General features: G+C 35.5%; 2 protein-coding genes and 2 long non-coding RNA genes across 7 annotated transcripts; 2 read left to right on the top strand and 2 right to left on the bottom strand.

The window, feature by feature from the left end:
* Positions 1-853: 853 nt before the first annotated feature.
* Positions 854-8,946, bottom strand: LOC147477125 (Transducin/WD40 repeat-like superfamily protein). 2 transcript variants are annotated; one of them, XM_086582694.1, is made up of 14 exons: positions 8,603-8,946; positions 8,462-8,524; positions 8,340-8,377; positions 8,164-8,244; positions 7,985-8,058; positions 7,507-7,589; positions 6,939-7,045; positions 5,833-5,975; positions 5,699-5,746; positions 4,955-5,007; positions 2,744-2,828; positions 2,512-2,578; positions 2,263-2,373; positions 854-1,304 (listed from the first exon to the last, which is right to left on the bottom strand). In XM_086582694.1, exons 1-14 carry the CDS (start codon positions 8,791-8,793, stop codon positions 1,180-1,182), a joined length of 1,269 nt encoding a protein of 422 aa, XP_086438820.1. In that variant the 5' UTR covers positions 8,794-8,946; the 3' UTR covers positions 854-1,179. The 2 variants fall into 2 exon arrangements, with proteins under 2 accessions (XP_086438820.1, XP_086438819.1); XM_086582693.1 differs by having other exon boundaries at positions 2,729-2,828; positions 8,603-8,932.
* Positions 8,947-11,138: 2,192 nt separating this feature from the next.
* LOC147477124 (uncharacterized) lies at positions 11,139-13,663 on the top strand. The gene is made up of 3 exons (XR_015209480.1): positions 11,139-11,272; positions 11,699-11,741; positions 12,644-13,663. It is a non-coding gene; the product is annotated as an uncharacterized LOC147477124 (long non-coding RNA).
* A 1,307-nt stretch (positions 13,664-14,970) lies between these two features.
* On the top strand, positions 14,971-18,251 carry LOC147477123 (uncharacterized). Of its 2 annotated transcripts, none has more exons than XR_015209478.1 (5): positions 14,971-15,026; positions 16,447-16,923; positions 17,055-17,154; positions 17,259-17,562; positions 17,654-18,251. It is a non-coding gene; the product is annotated as an uncharacterized LOC147477123 (long non-coding RNA). The 2 variants fall into 2 exon arrangements; XR_015209479.1 differs by lacking the exon at positions 14,971-15,026 and adding an exon at positions 15,083-15,579.
* A 7,399-nt stretch (positions 18,252-25,650) lies between these two features.
* LOC147477122 (uncharacterized) lies at positions 25,651-27,516 on the bottom strand. Of its 2 annotated transcripts, XM_086584061.1 has the most exons (5): positions 27,258-27,506; positions 27,061-27,148; positions 26,585-26,650; positions 25,906-26,015; positions 25,664-25,740 (listed from the first exon to the last, which is right to left on the bottom strand). In XM_086584061.1, exons 1-5 carry the CDS (start codon positions 27,436-27,438, stop codon positions 25,736-25,738), a joined length of 450 nt encoding a protein of 149 aa, XP_086440187.1. In that variant the 5' UTR covers positions 27,439-27,506; the 3' UTR covers positions 25,664-25,735. The 2 variants fall into 2 exon arrangements, 1 of the variants encoding a protein (XP_086440187.1); XR_015208737.1 differs by having other exon boundaries at positions 25,651-25,740; positions 25,906-25,980; positions 26,585-27,148; positions 27,258-27,516.

Raw genomic sequence — 27,516 nt, 5'->3', positions numbered from 1 at the left:
TTTGCATTTAAAGTGGAGGTTAATAGATCTATATATATCTTAATATTAAAGCTCTCACAAAGAATATTTTTCGAGTTCTATTAAAATTTCACATCATTTCTCCTATTATAACGGAAATTTCTCTCCTATTAAAAGAAATTCTAACACTTCTAATTAAAATGAAAATTATTCTCCTATTAAAATGAAAATTCCTTCTCTATTGAAAAGAGAAAATCTAACATATCTAATTAAAACGGGAATTATTTTCATATTAAAACATGATCTCTCTCCCAATTAAAAAAACGGGTTTTTAAAACTTATTTAAAATAATTTGTTGGAAAATTAAAACGGATTTTTAAAACTTAATTAAAACAATTTGTTAAAAAATTAAAACAGATAGAAAATCTAACATATCTAATTAAAACGGAAATTATTCTCCTATTAAAACATAATCTCTCTCCCAATTAAAAAAACGGGTTTTTAAAACTTAATTAAAATAATTTGTTGGAAAATTAAAACGGATTTTTAAAACTTAATTAAAACAATTTGTTAGAAAATTAAAACAGATTAGCGACTAAAACAGTAGTCCCAATTTTCTAAAAAAAATCTAAATATTTTTAAAAGAGTCAATGCGTATACACAGACCTACAAGCTAGTCACTTAATATATTTCCCCAAAAGAGAAGGGTGGTTTAATATGAAAAACAAATCTTCCGAAGGCACACGCAATATATGTGACACAAAATCACTATACGGTATAGTCCAAGAATATCTTAAAGGTTATAATTTTCACATTTAAAAGCTATATCAGTTTCATTCAATATGTCCTACATATCGGAAACATGTAGTACTATACTCCTATCGATGCCATGCAATGATGCAAAATATCACTTTGTTGACTGAAATTTTTTATACACAGTACACTTCTGAATCGTAGCCATTGCCGAAAAGTTAGTGGATGCCATAGCCAGAATGGTACTGTTAAGTAGCTCACCACATGCATATAAGCTTTAACAAGAATATACCATTCTCCGTTTACCACAATAGCCGTTTAGTGTAAAAGTGACGGAAGATTTTTGACTCAAGGGGAGCACAGTATATTTTGCATTTCGGTAATACACTATAGAACAATGGAAACCCATCACAATAAATAGAGAACAATATATACACAATGGTGGTTATCGAATGGGTTCCTAGCAACTCAAGAGTCCTTTCGAATGTCTTCAGATTCAATTGGAGTGTTTGAGTCGTGGCAATCAATATTACCTTCATTATCTGCAATTGGCGAATAGAAGAAACTCCAAACAGAAGCGCAGTTTTCTTCATCTACATAGAGCAGAAGAAAACTACATTGGTATGATTCTATAGTAATGGTATACATAAAATAAAACTAACTAAAACAAACAAACAAAAAAATATATAAAATAAATAAAAAAGCTTCAACTCGCAGCCATTGGATCTTGCAGCTGGGGGGGGTATCCCTACTTACAACTAGTAGTGGGGGGTCATCCCTAACTAACCCAGAACTAAAATGACTAACTACAACAGCATTAATAAAGTTCCTTACCAGAATTATGTTTCTTAATGACACATAAGCACTTCAAAAGTTCTTATAAAGACAAACTTGTATGATACAAGTCAATTCAATTCACTATCAATCAGGTTCAATGAAACATGATTTGCTCGACCTGAAATTTAAACCACAGTCGCATCCATGAAACAAGTGGACTGAAGTTTACTATTTCTCCAATTTATTTTGTAATAAATACAAATATATCCAAGTTGCAAGCTACGAAGAAGATCATTGTGGTGACTCTAAAGTTGATGAGAATAGGATAGCCGCACATTTTTCCAAGGTTCAAGGTGGTTTCTTACAGTGCGGAGCAGGTAAAGGGATGTTAAAGAATTTTTCATCGATGACAAAAAGGGGAAAGCACTAACCCCATGATGATAACCATTTGGAGCCAAAACATGTTACGACAATGAAACTTGAATCAAGTAACAAAAGATATGAAATCCTATGGTTCCAGTATCTGTATTTGGAATTTAAGCTGAAATTATTGTATCTCTGCATTCCCAAGTACAGACTGATGAAATATCTACTGAAACATACACCACCTACCCTATCGATAGCAGTACTTCGACATATGCTAGTGTGCATATATAGCAGGTCAAATGAACAACAAGATTGCAGTAACAGAACGTGTGTAATAATGTGACTTGAAATGAAGTGTAAGATGATATATTAAATTACTATAGAAAGAGGGTTCTGTACGCAAGATACCACTTAAGCTGAAACCCTCATCCAAATCATCAGGCATGCCAAATCTTCGGTGCCCTGATGATGAAGCAGCAATTGGCAGAAACGGATGGAAACAGAAACCGTTCACGGTATCTACGTAAAAGGCAAATGAAAAAAATTAGAAAGAGAACTAGGAATGGGAATACATCTTGATTTGTCCATATTACAAAAGAAGCATAAACTAGAAACATTAACACCTTTTCTAGAAGAGAAGATTTGACAGAAAGGTACCTGATGCTGCCTGGAAGCTTGTTACCCATTGTCCAGTTTGAAGGTCATAAATGTGGATTTGACCATCCTGGGAACAAAAGACCCTAATTACTCGACATTTCGCTCCATCATAACCAATACAAAACCCAAGGGGTTGTAAAGATGATGCATTCCCAATCACTAAAAAAATTAAGGAAAAACGAAAAGAAAATAAACAATATAGATCATCAAAATTTACATCAGTACATGATACCTGTCCTCCAGTACCAAGATGTCGACCGGAAGGCTCAATATCAAACAATATCCGCTGATTAGTAGATTCTGACGATCTGTATAACCTAATTGAAAGTTCAAACAGAAAGCGCACACGCTTTAAAGTTTTGCTTCCTAAAAGTGAACTTGTTTCAACCAACTATTAAACAAACAAACCACAACCCTGTGAAATAAAGCAGGTTGGAAAAATGAACTCTTATTCAAAACTGGAAATGCTTTCATCAAGAACAGCTGAGTATCTGTAGTTATCAAATGTCCTCCACCTTCTTCCATCATGGGAATTGGGACATGGCTAGTCACCTGAGAATCCTCATCATTAATCTTGAACACAATGGGCACTAATGTTTGAAAAATCTTAAATGTATTTTGGATTTTCCATCTCACAAACTTTCTGGTTAAACAAAATGTTGAGTCTTGTGAGTCATTCACGTACTGCACAATTTTACATAAAGATTTCCAGCGGGTTCAGAACTATTAGAAAATAAAAAACTAATCTGCAAATTTGGACCTTTAAAAAGGTGGGTTACCAGAGGCAAATTCACTTCATCTTAGTTCCTAATGTCAATATAGACATGTTTTACAATGTTATAGATCCGTAGAGACCTTAATTAAGGAGTTAAAAAAGTAGAAGTTCGATTCCAATGGCTGTATTCTGAAATTGGGATAACTTGATCACAATCGAATCAGGGTGCAAACTGCCCATTCAAGAATAGTGTTAAACTGTTCATTGATCAACCCTTGATGGATCCAGCCTACGCCAAGAGTGGGTTTTATCCAGAAGTAGAACCAAGATAGTCCTGTGATTACCTTCCAAAGAGCAAGCTTTTGCAGTTTTGAACCAGCTTAATCCAATCATATATAGTAAATATATTCTAGTGTACTTTCTGAACTTCTCTGGATGGACAGTCTCGTACAAATTATGTTCCTGTGACTCTAATGCTGACTTGACCCTATGACCCCCAAATCAAGAGGGCTTGGAAACGCCTTGACATTGATCTACTCGTGTGATGGATACAAGAATACTATGATGCACGGATACTCCTAAAATGTCATTGCACCCATATCGGTTGGGTACGATACCGATACGGGTACTGGAATCCCTAAAATAGACTTGATCCGATAGTTCTACTCCATTGAAATGTAAATTGTTCTTGAGGCTTCAAGCTGTATTGACTTTGACATGTGTTATAATAGTTTTTCACATGTTCCTGACTAACTTTACTCAAAGAACTACTAACATAATTTTCAGAATACACATACATTTTAAAATATTCATATTAATTAGCCGTACCCACCCGTATCCTAATATTTCAAAAAAGCCGTATCGTATCCCGTACCGTTGTCGCCATATCAGTACTTGTACCCGTATCCGTGCATCATAGCAAGAATACAACATAGATGTTTATCTAGGGAAAATAAGCTAGGATACATATTGCAAATTGTACTACTATATTTTCCAATCCCAGATTATACACTTGAAATACAACATAAATACAAAATTTTATCACCTTCTATTAGACTAGTATGATGCACATGCGTCTGCATGTGTTTTTTGCCAAGCTAATTCATATATACACAAAAGGTATAGGGGCAAATTTACTTAGTTAAAAAGTAAATTTATTTATTTGTTTAAAAAGTAGGTTGAACTAAATGACATGTTTGCCTTATTGTTAATTCAAATTTACTTAGTTTACATGTTTTGGGTATGTAATTTTGATATTATAGTGAGGGTAAAATTGGAAAAGAACATATTGGAAAAGAGATTTTTTATTTTACTTTTCCTACACGTTGGGGCCCATGTGTTTTGTGGGAAAAGTACGTTGAAACTAAATGACATATTTTCCCTTATTAAATCAAGTTTACTTGAACTTTGTGGGTTGGGTCTTTGTAATTTAATTAATAGAGTAAGGACAACCGTCAAAAAAATGGTTGAAGAGTTACATAAAGAAATACTAAATCACTATTGCGGGATTGTAGCTTAGAGCCGCAATTTTTAAAGTAGTAAAAGATAAGATGTCAAATCAAACTCATGAACAAAAACATTTTCTGGACATATATAAGATAATAATTACTTCGTTAAAAGCAATCTGGAGAGCAACACTAAGCTGTTAACAAATATTAAACTTTTTTCCGTTTCCATTAAAGAGATCTAAGATAAATGATATTCATGCCAACAAGGAAATTTGCTTACTTGTAAACAATGCTGACGGTATTGCGTATGTCCCAACAAAGTATAAAAGGATCCTTCAAGATATTAAAGAAACAAGGTAAAATAGGTAAAATCCAATGCATTTATGCTGATTTACACCCAAAAGAAAGAACCATTCAAAATGTCACTACATGAATAGCACACAGCCACATTGAAAGGTAAAAAAACAACATTATAAATCTCCCAATAAAAAATCCTGACTACAATTCATGGTTGCATCCAAAACAAAAAAATTCATTTCAGAATTCAGCTAGGAATAAAATGTTTAAATTGGGATTTCTTTGGTGAGTGACATGGTTTACTCTTCATATATGAAATAATCATCACAAAAGTCCCCAGTTTCTATTTTCTGAGAAATGACTTATCCACCTTCACTGATAATACAGAAGGTACATAAAAGAATTGACATATAGAAGTGTTCATGTACATGTTGAATTTTTGTTTAATTCATTCATATCTCAAAATACCTGTTATCGAGAACCAACATAAAAATAGATCTCGAAGAAAATTTCGAGAATACAGATTTTTAATGTTAATATGCTCATAGGACTATTTAGTCCTACACTCAGTATGACTCAAATGTTACTCCATGAAGCTCATCAATTGTTCAATTTTTCCTTTTCTGTTTCTTCTTTTTCCTTAGGCATTTGTTCTTATTTGTCATGTAATAAAATTAATGATTTCACGTTAAGAAACGAAAAAAGAGAGCGGTGTAATAGAAATTACCTTTCGACCTCCCGTGTATAAATAATTTCCATCTCTTGAGAATTGTACCTGCAAATAAATTTTGAGAGGCAAGTCTCATTCAAAATGACCACAATGATGAATATCAGGGGGAAAAGATGATAGTATTCACTTACATGTGTAACTCCACCTTCTTGTCCATGCAAAACATATAAAAGCTCCATATTGCCCTCAGAATATATTGCAGTTGTCTGACCATAAGAACCAGCAGCAAGCATTCCAGTATTTGACGGACAAAAGGCAATTGTAGATATGATACCTGGAACAAGAATAAATACTCATCGTGATTTCATGTAATTCATCTTAGAAACATGTGTAAGAAAACAATTGTATCTATAAAAGTTAAAGGAAGGAAAACAAATCTGTCGTAGGGTCAGAATATCCCACTTAGTACCTCCCTCAGACACCAACAGACTACATATTTCTTCCTGTCTATATTACAGAGGTGAGAATGATATCCACCTCATCACATGGTGCATGAAAACTAAATAGTACAGTGCTCTGGAGTCTTGCCGTATTTGGCATTAACTTATTCCAGCAAAGAAATCTTTACTTCTTTATAATTTTTTTTTCTCCCATTTTCATTTCTTACTTCTGAATCCATATTTTTTTTATTTGGTAAGCCTGAATCTATCTAATACTGTTGTTTTTATCTGATGTGTGCGTACTAAGAGACATCTGGAAGCGTATGTGTAACATCAGATTTTTTTTAAAAAAAACACAAACAATTTTCAACTAAAAACTAAAGTTTGTAGCAATAAGTCCTCACGAAGTAATCTTCTTATTTGTTTGATTCTTCATGGATAATCAGCTTTCCACATTTTAAACTTCTACACTTTGTGGTATTAAACAAGCATAAATTCTTGCAATTAAAGATTGAAGATCTTGTGATTATGACAGCAATGTAGTCTGAGTTGACAGTGCACAAAAAGCTAAAAAAGCTTTCTTTAATCCTAGAGGACCTGAATCACTCAATCACCCATAGCTCGATAAAGTTAACAGGTGAAACAGGATGCCAGTAATGCAACACAGTTCGAGCAGTTGGGTATACGAAGATGAGGTGACAACCAAAGATGAATTGCTCATGATGCCCCTGCTGTCTCAACAAGTTTAAGTCCTACTACATCATTTTTGTTCTATTTTCGCTAATTAATAACCTTTACCAAAAAAGTAACAAAATAAATAAAATTTAATCCTGAGGAGTCAATCTGAGCCTAAGTACCTGACTGCCCCTCTTTGTTGCCTTGAAGAGTTGAATACTGTTCAAAATCTCGACCAGGGCGGTGTATGTCAAATATTCTGACAGATTTGTTGTATCCGGCAAACAGCCTACAAAACATTATTATGAATTATGACAAACAAATTACTAGACGATAAATCAGAGCAGGACTCGCAGTAGTAAATAAATATATCAACGTGAGGAAAAGGATGAGATGAACAAAGAGAACAAGTACTGTCGTCTCACACATTGCCTTAGAGTTTGTAATACGAGCAATCATTTCATAACTTTTTTGTCAGTAGCAGAATACTGGAGGCGTCTATAACACCATTTTTATTCAAAGTTGATAAACTTATACCCTTGCTTCATGGTACAGTAAGATACAAATCCAGTATATAAAGAAGGACAAAAGATGACAAGCATATTAGCTTGGAAGAATTTTGAAAAGAAGAAAAATTCTGCAGATGCTCTTTTGACAAATATAAAGGAATACGGTGTGTTCTTCTGGATTCCTCCTCACAGAAAATAAGATACGAAGATGAAAGGCTTAAGAAGTTGGAGATCTACTTACTTAGTGCCAGAGGGGTTGAAAGCAGCTGAGAATGCAGCACTTATTTCGTCCATGGCGTCATAGGCACGGTAGGTACCACGCAGCTGTATTATAGAGAAATATAATAATATCTTAGTCGAAGCAGAGATCATCTCAATGCACAAAGTTTAATTAATCTAAGGTTATTTAGGTTAAAATATATGCAATGTAGACCTTACAAACTGCAGCTTTAACATACATGTGGTACTCATGTGAGGAGTAAAAAGAGGACATATAACACAGGTAACAAAATCCTCCCAAGACACTTCATGCCCCAAGGTTGACAAAGTTAGTTGATTGTAATCGTCCACTCAAGTTCTGTTCCAGACTATCCTCCATTGTTTTAGTGCATTCCATCACTGGCCCATACTATCTCTCATGTGTCAAAACTAGTATGGAACTGATGAAACTATCTATATAGTCTTTAAGGAAGCAGTTCTCGTGTAAAATTACTATATACCTGACCAGAAACGGCATCCCAAAGGTGAAGTGGATGGTCACGAGTTGTACTTGCAAATACACAGGTAGCTGGGTCTGAAATTAAACCATTAAAACAGGTTCACCTCCCATTCTAAACAAACTATAATCACCATAAGGACAACATATGAATGTTTATCACAAAAAAAATCAGAGACGCACCTGAAGCAGACATGTATGGATACCAACAATAGTCATATACAGACTCTCCCTCACTCACGACGAGGTCCGCCACATATGAATCTGAATAAAAAATATATATATATTTTAACATTGTAAAAAAAAAAAATGCATTCAAAGTCAGTTACACCCCACCGCCCGTATGAAAAAAAAATTACCTCCAGGGGCAGAAGGACACGTATCCTCATTATCTGGTCTGATTAAACAATACAATAATTATATTCGTGTCACACTACATACAAGCACTATAAAAACATAAAATAATAAATAAAAGACTTACAGATTGAATTTTCGAAGAGTGTTATCGTCAGAGCTAGTAAGAAAACAGGAACCATCTGGTGACCTGCAATGCAGAAAAATAATTAATGACGTGATAAAGTAAATTAGTAATAAAGAAAAGGGAAAGATGAAAATGTTTTACCATTTTACTGCCTTGAGAAAGTTATTAGGGTTAGAGGTGTTTCTAAACTGTTGGTAAAAATGGTAAGTTTTATAAGGAGGTATGTCGAATTTAATCTGTGGATATGTGTAGATATTTTGTTCGTCTAAATTTGTTTGGATGTTTTCTTCGTTGTTGACTAAAATAGGCTCTTCTTCTTCTTCTTCTCCCATTGGGTAGAGTGTCAAAGTTTGAGGGTAAAATTGGAAAGTGGAAAGAGGATTGATTGAGCTTGTTTTTGAAGAGTGGAGAGTGGAAGTGTGAAACCCTTGTTTTCAAGTGGGGGAACAAATTTTTCTATACTTGCCGCCAAAATGAATAAGGTCAGACGTTTGGCCCATAATCGACCGTGTTTAGGGCCCAATTAGTCAATACCACGGGCCCGGTCAGTGGTAGTCAGTTGACGACTGGTTTGAGAAAAGAAATGAGACTAGAGATAATTTGTTGTTTTCATTCCAGTAATTTCGAAAAAGCTAGAGTTAATAGATTTAAAATAAATTAATCAAATTACTGGAACGTTATTATAGAGAAATTATTTATAATACTTGCAACATTGGATTATATTTTTCCAATATAGTCATTAGAGATACATAGATCTACTCAACGAAAACAAGTTAATTGTCCAGTGTCCACAACGTTGTTTTGTTTCCGTGGGATGTGAAAATATCGTCAAGCTGATATTTCAGCCTGTAATGCCATAACTAATACAAAATATCTATGGTTAGTGTTTAACGTGGCACGAGTGAATGAGAAGAAGAATGGGAATGGACACGCATCAGGACAGGATTGGACACAACTATAGGAATGACTATAAAGCGAGGATCAGGAGAAAGAAGATTCATTCAATTCATTCTAGAAAAATTTGTAAAACCAAAGCAATATAGAGAGAGTTTGAACGACTTTATAACCGTCATTACTGATTAATACAAAAGTTTAACTTTACTAATCCAAACATATTCAATTCATAACTAGTCTTAGAAGAAAAACTTGATTACTACATTAGCGTCGTCCGTGATTCAAATACAAGAAAAACATTTATTTTCTTTTTCTTTGAATATTTGAAGATTGAATCCATTTGTAGACATTTGGAATAGAGAATAATTGGTTGTGTTCAAGGAAATTATGTGAGATCAGTGAAGTATTCTACATGCGAACAATTTCTTGTTGCGAACTACACAATACAAAAGCGAAAATTTTCCATACCACCCATTTCAATATAACAATCTGATAATCTTTCAATACCCATAGTCTCCGTAACTTCAGAACTTTAGTCACTAGTGTTCTCAACTCCACTTCATAAATAACCATATATGCGGATACTAACATCTATAAATTTGATAACAACTTAATAGTGTTCTCAACTCCACTTCATAAATAACCATATATGCGGATACTAACATCTATAAATTTGATAACAACTTAATCATCGTTTGTGTATGTTGTAAAGGAACTTCAAAATTTTCATGAACCATACAAACAAAACACCTTATATGCATGAACCGTCCAAGCCCCCAACTCGCCAAGTATCGTAGTAGCAAGTAGCAACTATCGTATGTGTAAGAAGTTGTGAATTTTGATAGTGGACCACTAGACTCGGCTCTTTCACCCAAGCACAATTAAATTGTCAATTGTGAGATCCCTATTCCATATCCAACGGCGCAGTTCTAATTCAAGGAACACCAGTAAAAACTTTTAAGCAAGTAGGGACAGCAGAAAACTCTCCAACAAATATTATCCTTACTCGATACAAAAAGCACGGTAAAAACTAGCGTTTTGTACTTTTGTCTAAAAAATGAAGGCATCATTGGGGCTCTCTTCGTAATCTCGACTTCGAGTTCAACACAACACTTTTGATAAGTCTACTGAGAGTTTAGCAAGCAGTGTTCGCTTTGCAAAGTTTGTGGATAAAGTACTCATTTGTCGCCGCAAGACTAATGTACTGAAGTTTCGCGTGTTCTACAACGGGAATGATGAACTGGAACCAAAAGATGTTCGTTCATGGATATCGTATTCTATAAACCACAATGTTCAAGAACTTGATCTGTAAATTTTTATGAAGCACTGGGTTGACTTACAGGATTCTCTATTTATATCGAAGTCTGTGAGAGTATTGAAGCTGGCATGTAGGATGACATTTAAACTACCAACTGAAACTTATTTACCTGCTCTTAAAAGTTTGCATTTCAGTTCAATTATATTTGGTGATAACAATTTAAAATGGTTTCTTGCAAGTTGTTCAGTTCTTGAATCACTAATCTTAGAGGACGTTCAGTTAGAGTTGTTGGAGAAGTTGACTATCTTTGCTTCGTTATCTTATCTTAATGGGAAAACTTGCCACCGTTTATTAGTTCCGTATTCTTGGTTTTAACCCAAACTTTTAAATCACGAAGGTACCCAAAAGTTTCACGTTCGAAGATTAAATCGGTAATTTAAAATATTTCCAAAACTATAAAACTCAACGTATTCAGAAAACAAGAAACATTTTCGCGGTTTCCCAAATAAAGTAAACCGTTGGTTCGTTGGTTCGCCTTCTCCGTTTTTGATATTCCCAAACACTTTGCCAACCAATGAAACATAAATTTAAACCCTGTTTTCATTTTCCAAATCACAATGTCCATCCACTTATCCTGTTTTCCATTTTAAGAATCAAAGGTAATACTTTCCTTCATTTTCGTTTTCTTTAATCCTGTAATATAAGTCTGCACTTTACCCTTCGGCACCGCTTCGAGCACTTTAACCACAATATTCTCTACCAAAATAACTAATCTCTTTCTATATCGAACTACTCTCATTTATCCATCATTTCGTTGCGTCAAACACCCACGCTCCATCATTTCTCTACTTTCTAACTCTGAGAAGACAAATTCATTTTTTTTTTATGATTCAATACCATATCTCGATCAGAAGTTTGTCAATACCATATAGCAACGAATTGAAGTTCCCATTACGTACTACCTTCCCTTTGTATTTTCTGATTGGAGTTCCTATATCTGAACAATTTTTTTCCTATTACTGAATTTACTGGTATGTTTTACGCTTTGTTTTTAATAAGCACTTTCTGTATTTTCTTTCGAGTAGGCATTAGACATATATATGGACTCCATCCTGCAAACTTGGAGAGGTATGTTTTTCCCCTTCGTTTCGATTCTGTTAAAAACATAATTATTTCAATTCATTGTTTTTCGAGTTTAGACCTCAGTACAAATAATCATGCAAAAGTGGCATTTTATTATTTGTCATTATTGTAACTTGAGTTGGTCATCATTTTATTTCTGCACAAGTAAGAAGAGGAAATTAACAAAAAAAAAAAAAAAAAAAACAATATCGCAGAATTGAATTTCAAAGTGCCATGGATAGGGGTTTAGAATGCGTGTGGAAACTGAACTAGGATGGTAGTGTTGTAGTAAACACAAAACCAGTTAGCAAAAAAAAAATGTTATGATTTTGGTCATTATATTAAATTTTTCATTGTTTCACTTCATAGATTGCATCAAGTAGATTGTGGGACATTAGTTTTTGGGATAACTCTGCCTTTGGATTGAATTGTGTTTCTTTGTACTTAATTCCAATTTGCTCATGTATATAATCTAAACAAGTTACTTCGAGATGGCCACCATGCCTCATTTGGTTTTTCCGTTGTTGGCCAAAGGGATTACACAAGGGATGAATTGAAGAATGTGGGTTAACCAAGGATCCACCGCTCTCAAATATTCCTCTCTCCGTGTGTGCAAGTTCTCCTCCTTTGTCGTGTAAATTCAAGTTGCAACATCAATGATTATTCTAATGAAAAAAGTTTGGATTGATGCTCAATGCGAAAATGACTGTGGGAGACATTTAGATCTAGACCAGTTTTTTAAATTAGATTAAATACATTTATCGGAAAATAATATTAAATTTGCACGCTATAGTCAATATTTTTAATCATATACGTATAGCTAAAACCTTTTTAAATTAGATGGTCCCTTTGTTTCTTAGATGTAGAGAATGCAGTATTAAACCACTTTATTCTTTATTTTTGTTCAGGTGATGCTTGATATCATGGGTAGAGCAGTGCCTATTGTTTTGTTTCATTTTATACTCTTGAGGATGCTGCTAGAGCAGTGTGTTATTCTTAATCTCCTACATATACACGAAATATCACACACATGAATATTCTGCGGGCTTGAGGTCTAATGAACATGCACTTTCTCTAATAGGTTAATGGAATGTATCTACTCTCTAACTATGATTGGGTGTAAACCTCTATATATTTTTGTTACCTAGCGTAAAGAAGGAACGCCTTGCTGATGGTTGGAAACTCCAATTTACACAATGTGCTAAAACATTTTTTTTTTTAAGTAGATAGGCATTTATTAAGTTTCTTTTTACTTGGAGTTTTCCAAATTATTTGATTTCATGTGAGCACTCCATGGAACCTTTGATTAGCTGGTTGTTTTTGTTGTGGGAAATGCATACCAGTTGGCCTGAGGTGCTTAAGGCAAATTGTGGGCTTGATAGAACTCATTAATGGTTTCCTCCCTTTGAAATGGAAGGTAGTTACAGTACTGTTTCATTAGACAAAGTTCAGTTGTGGTGCGAGCTTCAATGAAACTCTCTCCCCGATTTTATGGACCATTTCAAGTTCTCGACAAGATTGGAAAGGTTGCTTACCGGCTGTCCTTACCTGCTTCAGCCAAAATTTACCCTGCCTTTCATGTTTCCCTACTAAAGAAGAAGTTGGGAACTCATGTGGTTCAAAGTATCTGAACTCCCAAACATTACCAATGACGGTGTTTGGCAAATTTAGCCACATGTTGTACTTTAATGGAGGATGGTAAATAAGGGTACTCGTGCTGTTACAGAGGTTTTAGTTCAATGGGAAAATGCTCCAGTTGAAGATGCAACATGGGAGGTTTGGGAAAAGCTTAAAGACCGATTTCCACTCTTTCAACCTTGAGGACAAGGTGTTTCTAAATAAACTGAATATTGAAAATAGTTATGTCAAATACTATTCGTGAAGAAGCCACACAAGTTTTCATGGCTGGGCATATTACCAAAACATGTTATGTAGCTTTTTAGCAATCGCGTAAGAGGATGTCAGGTTGGTGCACTTATTACTTCTTTCTATGAATAATTTCTCACAATATTTTGTCGTCTTTGTTATATCTTATATGAATCCATGGAACCTTCTCAATTGGAACAGATCATTGTGCCACTCCCCGATGAACTCAAAAGGTTAAAGTCGATAATTCCTTTAGAGTTCCACGACTATGTGATCACTGCAAGCAATGCTAACATATATAAATGCAAGGTACTAGATTTTCTTTAAATGTTTTAGAATAAATTGCAGAATAATAGATGGAATCTTCTTTAGGCAATTTAACCAGTTTTGGTTCGCAGAAGAGGAAGGGGAAATTAATATGTTGGGGTCTCCAAAACCATAATATGTCGTTGTTTGCCTATATCGATGTTGGACCAGCTCTTTGATTTTGCTTCTAATGCTTGGGGAACTCTGTCAAGGCTGCCTTTCGCTAAAAATATCTCTACATATTTATTTTAAAGACTTACAGGTTTTGCCGTTAATTAAAGCTATGAAGGGAACAATATCAAAGTTGCATAAGTAACCTGGGGGGCCTCTATCCTCTGGCGATTAACTATTCTCTAGCGATTTGGATTTTACTGTTGTTTGTCCTTCATCTTGCTCACCATTAGCTACATGGCAGAGCGGGTTGTTGGAAATGGATCTTTTGGAGTTGTCTTTCAGGTACACATAGCATGAGTAACATGGGAATTCTGTTAATATTTTGATTTATAGACCGTTCTCTTTGATATCATGCTTTCCGCCCTCTTTCATGCCGGGTTAAACACTTATAATCTGGAGAGACTGTGGCTATAAAGAAGGTTTTGACAGGACAGACGATATAAGAATCGTGAGCTTCAGTTGATGTGTTCAATGGATCACCCAAACGTTGTTTCATAAAGCACTGTTTTTTTTTCTACCACCAATAGAAATGAACTTTATCTCAACTTGGTAATGGAATATGTCCCTGAAACTGTCTACCGAGTTCTTAAGCACTACTCGAACATGAATCAGAGGATGCCACTCCTCTATGTGAAACTCTATACATACCAAGTATGTTGTTCTCTTCTTTTTCATATATGTTTTTTTTTATCATAGCACTTTGATAGGACACTATGTAATTGATGAATTTTTTTCAGATCTTTAGAGGGCTAGCATATATTCACATTGTACCTCGAGTTTGCCATCGGGATGTGAAGCCACAAAATCTACTGGTAATTACTCTCTATGTTTAATATTCAATTAAAGTGTTATGAGATGTATTGTTTAAGTTTTCTTCTTTTCGAGCAGCTTGATCCTCATACCCATGACGTAAAGCTTTGTGATTTTGAAAGCGCAAAAAATCCGGTATAGACTTCTTGCATTTTCTTACAGCTGTTGTCTTAATAATATTTTCATTGCGGAGCTCCATAACTCAAAAATGATCTAATTATCTGCAGTGGAATATATATATTTATATTGTGGAGAATGGAGATAATTTCTGTTTGCACTCTTACTTGGTAGTAGTGTATCACTATATTGTTTCTCTTATAGTCATTTGTGGTCTTTTGTGGCCTCATTTCATCCAGCATACTTTTATTTCTATCAAAATGTTCATTACGAGAGACGGTTTAAAAATTTCTCGACTTTGGTGTGTAAAGAAAGATACCTCGGTGCTTTCTCTTGCCAGGTTAGCGCCTCACACCAGGAGCAAGCTACGCAGTTATGACTTGCGCTTGATATATCTAATGTTTACCATTTAGCAACCCTCTGATATATCTAACTGGTGCGCATGTTTAGCCATATGAAGAGGTTTCGAATTTTTCCGAGAAGAAAAGGAAAAGTTAGAAGCTTCAGAAGGTCATTTTACTACAGGGCAAAACTCAGTATCTATGAATTGAGGGCAAGAAATCAATAGAGGGTGAGTTATGTGGCAAGAAATCAAGAAAGATAGAAATGGGATACATAGTGTTTTAAGAAAAGAAAAGTTAGGAGCTTTGAAAAGTCATTTTGGTATAGAAAAGATCTCAATATTATGACTTTAGGGCAGGAAATCAGGCGCAAACGAGCTATGAAGTGTGAGTATACAATGAAAGCAAAATACAAGGTATTGATGTGGTTTAGGTTCCAATAGACCTTGCTCTTGGAGGTTTGGCACTAGCCTAATCCCTTGAAATGATATTCACCAATTAAAGGACTGCCAAGATTAATGTAGTGCACATCCTTAGCCAGCTGGTTTAGCATAATGAAAAACACACCGTCGGTGAAAATAAATGATAGAGAGGAGATATTTAAGAAAAGTTTCAAAGAAAAAACAAACTTGGAACACAGTGTTGAAAAATCCCCGCTTGATCACAAGAAGACCCAAATTTTTTAGCCTGGTGACGTCCCTGATCTAGAATTTTATAAATTCGATGGTTATAGAATGGAAGTAAGTTTTATAAACGATCAAATATGGACGTCACTAAAGTTGATCTCCAAATACACAAAGCTTTTTGTTCCAGGTTGGTCAGATAGTTGCGCCCCTCGGTTCATCGCAAGACAGCCCGGTTTAGCTCCAAGGGGAACTTACTCATTGTAGATGTCCACTAAATTCAGCTGGCGTTTAACATTGTTCTGATTTGCTTTCACTTTAGAAAGGATCTGATGACAACTGGTATTAATCACTGCTAGGAGCCAGAATCCGGGCCTGAAAACAAAAGAGCATTGCATTTGTATTTTGCTAATACGCTATATTCAATTGCATTGATTTATTACTCTAACATACACTGCATTTTTTTGAAAACAGCAGATGGAAGAGAAGGGACTCCAACAGCAGTTGACCCGCCAGAAGAAGAAAAGTTCCTCGGTGGTATAGCAAAATCATTGAAACCGCATAAGACCGTCCATCTTTCAGAACCACCACATCAAATTGTGAAGGGGATTTATGATCAATCTCCGCCAACAAGCATTCCTCAAAAATTTATTTCTTCAAATGGACCTTCTGAACACTTCGAGATTCCAAACAAAGTGAGCAAAATAAATTTTGAATCTACGGGAAGAATGAAACAGATTAAACTGAAGCGACGCCTGTACTTTCTCAAGAGCAGAACATATTCCATCATAAAGAAGCAACTCAGAAAATACGAGAAGAACTTCATCCTCAGTTACCATCAACTGATGTTATCACAAGGTGTAATTCTTCGCAGAATGAAAAAAGATGGGAACCTGCGTGTAGGCACGAAACAGATGGGAATGGTTTATTCTTCGCAGAGCAAAATAAGAGGTATTATTTTCTACAAATTCATTCCCCTAAACGTAAGGTGTTAATCTATGACATTTAATAGGAAGGTCAGAAAATCTTATTTCCTCTATTCTAAGCTGATTATAAAACATGCATGGCTGTGTTTTTACAAGAGGTTTCAATAAAGCTATCTTAATCAGTGATGCAATGGTGACCGAAACAGTTCAGATAAACTCTGCACCCGCTCGTGGGCCAGATCATTTTCCTTTCTAGGTACACTCGATCATCCCCAAGGGCAACCATTATTTTTAGAATTTTTTTATATCCTGAACTTTTGCGTTTGAGTGGAAACCAGTAAACATCAGTGTTTATGACAGTGTTTGAGGGACAGTGGCATTAGGTGACAAGGACTCACCAAAACAATTATCATGGCTTAAATGCGTGGAGCAGAAGGTGGCGCTGTCAACCAACCAGAGAAAATAAAGTTATTTAAGTATTAAAGTTCAGCAATACTGGAAACTTGAATGTTAGTAATTATATCATACTACGAGATATACTAATACAAATTTGTTTCTTTTTTTCAACTGAGCAACTATTCTTCACTGTAGGGAGTTCTGTACAAGCCTCACTTTGAGCAGCTCTTCAAGGAGCATGGGAATTTCAGATGGAACTTCCACTCACGTATACCTTCTTAATCACGTCATTCGAATTTCCGTTGAATTTTTTACCAGCTGTCTTTCTGTTTATTCACTCATTGCATGTTGCTTTTCAGCGCTAACAAAGTCGGTTTCAAAGTTAACTCCAGAACTGGTGATTTTCCTCAAACACACCACTGTCGTTGGACAAGTTACTTGATGAAAGTTTTTATGCTCATAGTGCCATAACTGACTCGTGATATGTGGTATAGGTATTTAGTCATTGGTATATACCTTCATGATCATGTTTTCACCCATGGCCAGCTATACGTGGCATTGTCGAGATGCGTCTCAAGAAATAACATACAACTTTTAGTTAAAAACGGAACCTTAACCAAACATAGTGGAACTTACACTAGAAATATAGTATATCGGGACGTGTTGCTTTCAGACAATGATGATGCTATGGATGATTTACATTAAACTTTTTTTCATGTCATTATTATGCTATCATTCAATGAATCGTTGTTTGTTTGTTTTTTTTTCCCTCTCTTCCTGATTTTCGCCTATGCAATAAGTTGTTGTGTATAACTGCATTACCTTTATAATATGATTAGTTGTCTATCGCCGTTCAAATAAACAATATGGTTAGTTTGGGATACCCACCCACAATAAATCGTTGCAGTTAGGGATACCTCTTCCACAACCCTCCCCACTTCCTAAAACCAAAAAAAATGGAATACCCGCAAAGTTAACCATTCCCCAGCGCTTAAACTTTTTCTGTCGTAAACAAGTTCTGTTAAGCTTGTCTTTTGTTTGTACAATACACGAGTGCCTTTTTTTTTTAGACTCTTACTGTAAACAAAGCAAATGGCCCGATAATAAGATTAGCAACTGTTAAAGGGGAGGGTATCCACGACTGGCCAACAAAAAATTTAACTCCGCCAATGCATTCTACGCTCGTGCATTGCTGGTCCCTAGCCCAGATAAAGGAGGAGGGAAAATAAAAATATTTTGATGTTCTGTGCTCATAGTAATGCTTAGTCCTAATAACTACAGTTGGGACTTTTAACATAGCATGTCAGGCACTTGAACTTTTCTTAGGAAGTGCTGACTATCCAGCTGTGACTTACTTACGTTTCAAACTTTTTCCATTTCAAGAATTACATTTGATGCTTGAGCAATTTAATTATAACTGAATTTGTTTTCAGTTACTGCACCCCACAAATTTCCGTTTTAAACGCAGAGGTATGATATACTACACATTCTTCATTTCCAAATTCTTTTATCGCTATCTGTACTGACTACTCATGTTTTTTTCCCGTTTGGGATTAATGTGCACTACTTATAATTTATGCTTTAATCTGAAATGAGAAAATAGTTAACAACGAGAATTTGAACACATTTTGCGTTTTATTACTGAACTGAGTTTTTTTCGTCCTCTAAGATGTGGAGAGCTATTTAACCATTATATTATTTGTTTTGTTCAGGCAGTGCTTGATTCTCCTGGGCAAAGCAGGGACCATGGTTTGGTTGCATTTTTTCTTGTTGTTTCTTTGCTAAAGCATGGTGTTATTAACCTCCTACATATATACTCTATACATGATTATCCCTTTATGTTCTTTGTTGTCCAAAGATAAAACATAGAGTAAGGCCTCTTTACATGCTATCCTTTTCTTTTTAAGCAATAACAAATGGATTTGGTGCATGCGAGCCTTCCTAATGTATCCATTGAATAGGTTATTTTTTATGCTATTGACAATGCATTCCAATGGCCGTCAAATTCTCATGACACGTAAATTGTGTGCTTGCAGTCTAGCTGGAGTCAACTACAACCGTTACTGAGTTCTTAGAATAAAATGTGACCGACACTTTCGTGCTCTTGACGAGGATGCAATATCTTCATGTCTTTGCTCTATCTCGAGCCTCTTAGACTACACCTTGCAAGTACCCCAAGCATTACGCTTTCAAGGTCGGTCGATAGTTGGACTAATTCGCAGGTGTTTGGCATAGTTCGACTCACATTCAATTTAGATAGGATATGATGGCAACTCCTATTAACCATCGCAAGGACCCGAATCCGGCCCGAAAACAAAAATAGCGGTACATTTGTATTTTGCTAATAAGCTATATTGAAGTCCATTGATTAATTTCTCGACATTCCCCGCATCTCTTTGGAAAACATGAGATGAAATAGAATGGACTCAACAATGAGTTGAACCGCTAGAAGAAGAGAATCTCCTCGTTGGAAATGGAGCTTCTTAACACTCCGAGATTCCAAGCAAAGTAAGAAAAACAAATTTTGAATCTAGAGCTAAGAATACTGAATGAATTTCTATTAAAATCCTTTGCATCTCTACATAATGAAACGTCTTAAAATGAAGCAACGCTTTGTACTTTCTCAAGATTGAACACGCTCCATCATAAAGAAGCCACTCGAGAAAAATACGGGAAGAACTTGATGCTTTCGGTTACCATCAACTGATTTTATCACAAAGTGTAATTCTTCTCACAGCCAAACAAATGGGACTGAAGCACCTGTACCACCAAAACAGCTAAAAGCCCTCCATCTCAGATAAGCAAAGCAGAAAATACCTGAAGAGCTTGATACTCGATCTGCACCAATTGAGGTAGCAATAAGGCTTAATTCTTCACAGAATCGAACTCATATTGCTATAGGGGAGTTTTGGATGATGATGAATATGTGGTCACTCGAAACAAGTCAAGGGAAAGTGGGTCTCTTAATGTCTTCAATGATCAAAGTGAAGCATTGTCCAAAAGACTTGATGTTGGAGCCCTTGAGCTACTTGGTTGCAGTGCTGGTTTTGGACATCACTTCTGATAAAATAGACGAGTTTTTGGATCTAGACGACATTGAAGTGGATACGGAGAGGATGGAATAGGCCCGCACTGGACAAGACCGACCGACCAACCTTCGATGGATGTCCTTCGTGTAATATAAAATTTCAGTATTACAATGATATCTTTGAACAAAGCTCTCAAGTGTGTAATGTGTTTGAAAATTTATATTGCTAATGATTTGAATCTTCAAGGTGTACCTTCCGAATTCCCAGAACTCATCTGTTGTTCCCAAAGCAATTATAGGCCGGTCGGGATGGCCGATACGAAGTTCACAACATCTTTGGCTTGGGACATCGCCCGACGGGGGATTTCAAAGGCATAATGCAAGCACTTCCACCACGGTTAATAGGTGTTCTACAAGAAAAGGCAAAGGCAAGGCCTATCGGTAGTGGGTGGATCCGGAAAGTAACCGATGAATGACGATTGTATTTTTTTATCGCTCAAGATAGTGTATGTCCAAGAGGTTCGGGGGGGGGGGGGGGGGTAGATCAGATAGGTGTGCCAATTTAGTTATTTTTTTCCTGATTGAAGGTGTTGTGTGGTACTGGTTAATTCAGGCTCATCCTTAGTCCAGCAGTATCTATTTAACTTGGAGCTTTTGCCTTCAATGCTCCTAATCCAGGATAAAAAACTGCGACTATTAATGGAAGTAGTTCATGATTGATCAAGATCCAAGACATGTCTTAATGTAATTGGTATGTATTACTTTTCTATAATAAGATTTATAGTACAAATGAAACACAATGATGCCGCTCTGTCTCTCTTCTCTCGCTTTCTAGCGCAAATACACACCAATACATCAACAATAAAGTTGAACTTCTACTGACAATGATTGCCATTTTCTTTGATTTGCTGCCATGTATTTGAGATACACAAGGAAGATTTTGTTTAAATTATCAAATTTTTTGTTATCTCTACGTTCTCCATCACATGTCATCATGTCAACAGATCGATGTTGCGAAATACCAGAGCCAACGTCCTCAGTCAAATAGAAGCAATTATTCAAAACCACCTCACCAGTTCACGTTCAAACGAGCTTGCCCAAAAGGCTATACATAAATCTATCTATACATGAACAATACACAATGGCTAGGACTGCAACAAGTAAACCTATTTGGAGACAATCAATTGGGAGTGTCAAATTGTCAATTGGGTTAAACAAATGTAATTCAGCGATGCAACTAGATTCAAACAAATGTAATATATTACTATTCTAATTTAATCAATATTAGAGTTTTTAATACCAGTCTAACAATTTTTTTTTATGAAGAACACTAGCATTTTTCCCAGTACCTATTTTTATGTTAAATTAGTTTGTGGCATATGCACTAATAATTATATATTGATTAAATTACAGGCGGTTAAATACCTCTTCAAATATATTTGTTCGCAACATGACAGAGCATAAAAAATCAAATCGAACAAAGAATACACCTAGCGTATTGAAGTGTTTTTTTTTTGGGTTAACTAGTATTATTACTAGATGGGAAATTAGGGTCTCCCCCCTAAATACACACAAAAAAAAAAGTCAAAGTGGGTTGACTTTTTTTTTTGTGTGTATTTAGGGGGGAGACCCTAATTTCCCATCTAGTGGGGGGGGGAATCCTAATTGGCTCATCTAGTAGGGGGTAACACTAGTTCACCATTTTTTTTTCTTATTGAAGTTTTTAATTTACTACTCTAATTTACATGCGTTCATTCCTTTGATTTTCTCCACCCTAATTTTCTTTACTATTAATGTTAATTGATATAAGAGCATCTAGGACAAACAATTCTAATTTGGGGAATTGGATGGAAACAGGAACTCAATGTAGTACTTGGTCAGGCAGAAATACTATAAACATGTTTCTCAAAAAAATAGTAGTAGTAATTGTCATATCCAGTGGCGGAGCTAAGAAAGTAAGTGAGGGTGAGCCAGCCAAACAAAAACCAAGCATACAAAAAAAATAAAATAAAAAAACATATATTATATATACTAATGTATTAGAAAAAAAAAATCAAATCTAAACAAATACTTGTTCATAGTTGTCCTCGGCGGCCTTCTTTTCGGTCATCCTTCTTCATCTCGGAAGGCGTTGTAAGATCAATTCAAGTATTAATGCTATCAAAAACTTCTTTTTCAATGTATGTTATTAAACAATCATTCAACCACTCATCAGCCATCCGATTGCGCAGACGATTCTTTATGATATTCATAGCAGAAAATGCCCTCTCTACAGTGGCACACTACACCAGAAAAGACGTTTACTAACGGTTATATCCGTTACTAATATTTTTACTAACGGTTATATCCGTTAGTTCTGGGGCGTCACTCTCAGTTAGGCCAACTTTTGTAACGGATATAACCATTCGATAATAATAATATAGTAACGGTTATATCCGTTACTAAAATTATTTGTAACAGATAGCCAACAACCCATGGTCCGATAAATTTGGCATTTGTAACGGATATAAGTGTTAGTCAAGTTGGCGCGTTTCAATTTCTAGCGGGAAAATAATTTGTTTGTCACGGATATAACCGTTAGTAATGTATGTGGTCACTTGTTTACTAACTATTGTTTGTAACGGATATATCCGTTAGTAAATTGGAGCCACTAAAAAAAAAAATTCTGGGTCAAATAATATCAAATACAAATTTGGTCAAATAATATCCAATACAAATTTGGTCAAATAATGTCAGATGAGTAGAAACAGAACTATGTGACTGACTTCTCATATTTACATGCAATGATATGATGAGTACAAAATTTTCACCAAGGCTGGGCAGAAAAAGGAGCTCCCAAAGCCTTCAAGAGTGGTAGACGTGAATGGACTAAGTCAGGAGACTATGGAGAAGCAAATTGATTATTGGACCCTCTCCTTTGCCATCGACGCTTCTTCCGAATTCTACATAGATCTGAAAAGCTCAAAGTCATCTGAATTTCAGCTCACCCTTTAACATTATAACCTTCACTATTAAAATTATTATAAATACCAACCTCATTACTCTCCATTCTCTACTAGATCTAAGTAAACACAAAACATTTAACAGAATGCAAACATAAAACAATTACCCATTCTCTTCGGCGAGGAAATCTAGTATGGTCAATAGCGATGTAGGCCGCGCACTAATTGAAGCCGCCCTCCATTTCTAACATTCCCAATATTGCGCCATTCATTCCTCCATTTCCAGCCATACTCATCATCATATACTTGTTACTCTCTCACATTTTCATAAAGATCTCTTACAATGACAACAGATCTGTAACTCAATAAATCATTTCCCATATCTCTTGCAATGAGTTTCTCACGGAAACAAGACAAAAGTGCATACCCTAGAAGCTACAAAGATATGCAGCTTGAATCTTTGGTCATCCCTTGAGCGGTGTAAGATTAGTGAGCAGTTCCCTCAAAACTATGGAGAAGTTGTAGATGTCAACCTTATGATCATAGTGTTTCTTCTCTCCACGTAGAAGTGGGGTTGTGCTACACAACTGATTAAAATAGAGAAGGTTGAGCATAATATGCTTTATGACAAAGATATTTATTTCAATTTTCAAAAGCAAACAAGTAGTCGGCAGAGGAGGAGATACCTCGGGGGCCATCCATCCGTAAAGTACCAATCTCAAGAGACATTGCTTCATGAGACATACCTCGGGGGCGGCCAAATTTTAACCTTTGTTTGGTCTTACATTAACAAAGACATTACGTAAAAAACAACAATCATTTTAGCAAAGAGAATTACTCACTTGCATAAACTTGAGCCATATTTGATTATTATATTTAAAATTCAAGTCGAAATAGAAGACGAGCAATACACGGATAAACTATGAAAGTTTTAAATTTGTTAACCTCAAGAAAATCGAGGAAAGAACTTTACGGGGCTTCAGTTCACGGTGAATGATGCCATTAGAATGTAAGCATTCCATCACTTTCGAGCAATATCTAATGCAAAGTTTAGAGAGGGGCAAATGGACGGGCTTGGACGATGTCCCACAGATACTTTTTAAGTGAACCACCTTTCATCAGATCCGTGACTATTAGCATATATGGTTGCAGAGATGCACCAATAAACTGTCACACCACAAAAGCTTATGTCAGTATCAAGAATAATGAGCCACAAAAGCATTGGTCTTTTTTTTTTAAGGTAGAACAAAGCACATTGGTCTTTGATTTAGTTGGTTAACACCTATCTCCCATTTAGGTGTTGAGGAATTCTACCAAACTATTCTGATTTCTGATTTGGATGTCACTAGTGCCATAGGCCATAGCCACCCCTAACCTCCTGACCTTAATAATTTAAAAAAAAAAAAAAAAAAAAAAAAAAAAAAACTACGAAACCCTTAGAAGTGTATATATATAGAGCAAATCCTATACAACTTCTTGCATCATAGTATTTTAGGAGACAAACAACTTCTCATCTTCAAATAATGAATCCCTCCAAGAATATTCAGTCAATCATTCCCTTGTTGTTCCTTTTTCTCTTCTTGAATCCTCTTGTTATCTGCCAACTTGACTACAGTTTTTACGATAATAGTTGTCCTAATCTGTCAAATATTGTCAATAGAATGTCCATACTTAAATTCCAAAAGTATTCAGTTATATGTGTGGTATATCTGAAGAGTAAGATGCAATTTATATTTAATTACAAAGTTGTAGGCTGCATATATGAAATATAAGTCGTGAACTATTCATTTCTACTCAAAGAAAAACAGTTCCTGGACACTTAGAGATCAATAAATTACATGCATTGTTCATTTCTGCACGATTTTAGAAGAACATATAAGAGTCAAGTACTAGGATATGACAAACTCTCACATACATATCCACAAGGTGGTAACTACTTGATTTAATTCAAACTGAACTATGGAGAAATGACTCATAAACAATATAAACATAAACATGACACAACCTCGATCCAAGTGTCCAACTTTTACAACGCCCGACATGCATCTTCCGACCTACAAGAACCTAACACACTCCCATCCCCGTGTCCACATGGGTCTAAAATGCAGGCACAACATGGTCACTGAGACATAAAGTCGAGACTAAATGTGAGCTCTAAGCAAGTAAAAGAATCTATAATTAAGATGTCCAACTCTTACCATGAACTGGAAAGAAGCATGAACTACTTAAAACGGGCAAGGGATCGGACCATGTGAAGCTTGGGGGGGGAGTCGGTTTGGAGGAGGATCGAGACAAAGCAATTCCCAAGCAAGATGAACTTCCTAATATTGGAGAATGCAATAGCAAGATCTCTATAAGAAAACATACCAGGCGCTAGAGGTTCGGGGATGTTGCAATTGCATCACTGCCATCTGCTTCATATATATCTCGAACACCACGACTATCACAGATATACACAATGACTCCTTTCTTTAACCTGAATTTGTAAAACAAAAATGGAAAAGTACAAGAAAATGAATATGAATATGAAAAAAAAAAAAACTATGGTTCTAAGACACTGTCTGTTAAAGTTCATGTATACATACACAACACATGCATGGAAGCTAAGATTTGTTTCTAAGGAATATATCATTAAGCTTACCAGATCTTTGCAATGCCAGCCCTACTTGCAGGGGTTCCAGGAGAAGAAGATATAACAACAAGCCCATGGACAACCCTACACCAGTAAGAGCACCTTGAGTACCATACTGCCTTCAAAGAAAATAACAAAGATACTTCAGGGAATAAGTAAACAATTGCCACACTAGATTTTCCTCGGCTTTTGGGTTCCTTGATGAAAACAAAACTAGGTCTCCCATTAAATAAACACTATCCACCATTCCTTCATTCAACCAATGAATGCCAGATTTCTTTTAACCGGTATCACGATATATCTTGGCATTTTGTACTATACTTACGTGGTTAAGGATATCCCCTGTCTTGCAAATGCACGAACCTCCCGGCTCCTTCCATCGCTCTTTCTAAGAAAACCCTCCACAACAAACATGTTCGCTTTTGATTCCATTCTCCTCATTAACTTGTTTAAATTTCAATGCAAGTATATAGTTGTAAGGTTGAAAAGTTTGTTTCTTCGATGTCATAGTGCATGAACTAACAAAGAATTTTGCCTTATGTATCAACATTATATATTTTTTCCGTGTCTAATTGCAACAAATAAAAACTAAACAAAATCAATCAAACCACAAAAACATAGATACCTTTGATAGATCAATGTATTAAGTATCGAGGAAGGAACATTTCTATGACTATTATGAGACGACCTTTGCAAACTGTTCCAGCAACGATACCACTTCTCCCTCAGCAGCAATCTGCAACTCGAAAACCTCCTGCATATTCAATTCTACAGAATCACATTCGGCTTCGCAATAAGGTTTTATGATATACTGAATAACGGAATCAAACCTATCCATTTGGCAACATCCATTCCATCATGGCCTAGATATTGAGATTTAAGTTTAGGAGAGAAATTAAACCTTATCTAGTTTTTCTTTTTTTTTGGATAGTTTCAACTTTATTCTCTAATCCCTTAAATTCCCCATTTCCCTGTGAAGGTGGGAAAGGAACCCAAACTCCCAAGTCTCGACCAGTAGACCATGACACACTTTCACAGTAGACCTTAACTAGATTTATCTACAAATAACATATAATTTCCTGCATTTCACAACTGTATAATTATCACAGAAAGCAACGATTTGTTCCATATAAAGTGAATATTAACTCATTAACTAAGCATCACCTATATTTAGCAGAGTGAGGATCTTGATCAAGGTGGTATTGGAGGTAAGATAAATCTTGGACATCGGTATAGTAGTCGAGGTTAAAAGCTGAAACATAACGAACAAAAGAATTAACAGAGAGATGCAGTACTTAAAAGAATGAACGGCGCTTTAATTTGTCACTAATATTTAACTAATTAGAAGTGCTTTACCACACCTAGCTTCCCAAAACTCTCAATGAGATCGATCTTAGACAAGACATTTATGTGAGGGAGTTCAAGATGTAACATGATTGATAATGAGAGAAGCAATGCGCTAACATATTTCCCAGGGTCAAATAATGTAAATGTAAATGAGAAGCCAAATAAAGCTCTCCTACTGAAGAGAAGAGCCCACATTGCGAAAAGCCAATGTTGTGTTACTAATAACTAATAAGAGAACTAGAGACAAGCTCAAGAGCTAAAGAAGGTTACAAG

Source organism: Coptis chinensis, chromosome 9 (genome assembly GCF_015680905.1).
Source record: "Coptis chinensis isolate HL-2020 chromosome 9, ASM1568090v1, whole genome shotgun sequence".
NCBI classification, from domain to species: domain Eukaryota; kingdom Viridiplantae; phylum Streptophyta; class Magnoliopsida; order Ranunculales; family Ranunculaceae; genus Coptis; species Coptis chinensis.
The sequence above is the reverse complement of the archived record's forward strand: the minus strand, read 5'-3'. Positions and strand labels throughout refer to the sequence as shown.

What these genes read in the sequence shown, in the direction of transcription:
- LOC147477122 (XM_086584061.1), bottom strand. Translation starts at nt 27,438, where the DNA reads ATGTGGGCTCTTCTCTTCAGTAGGAGAGCTTTATTTGGCTTCTCATTT. An exon ending in TGAGAGTTTTGGGAAGCTAG is followed by an intron (nt 27,149 to 27,257) that starts GTGTGGTAAAGC and finishes GTTATGTTTCAG; the next exon opens with CTTTTAACCTCGACTACTAT. An exon ending in TGCTGGAACAGTTTGCAAAG is followed by an intron (nt 26,016 to 26,584) that starts GTCGTCTCATAA and finishes TTTTCTTTGAAG; the next exon opens with GCAGTATGGTACTCAAGGTG.
- LOC147477125 (XM_086582693.1), bottom strand. Translation starts at nt 8,793, where the DNA reads ATGGGAGAAGAAGAAGAAGAAGAGCCTATTTTAGTCAACAACGAAGAA. An exon ending in GTGTCCTTCTGCCCCTGGAG is followed by an intron (nt 8,245 to 8,339) that starts GTAATTTTTTTT and finishes TTTTTTATTCAG; the next exon opens with ATTCATATGTGGCGGACCTC. An exon ending in TTCAACCCCTCTGGCACTAA is followed by an intron (nt 7,046 to 7,506) that starts GTAAGTAGATCT and finishes AATGTTTTGTAG; the next exon opens with GCTGTTTGCCGGATACAACA.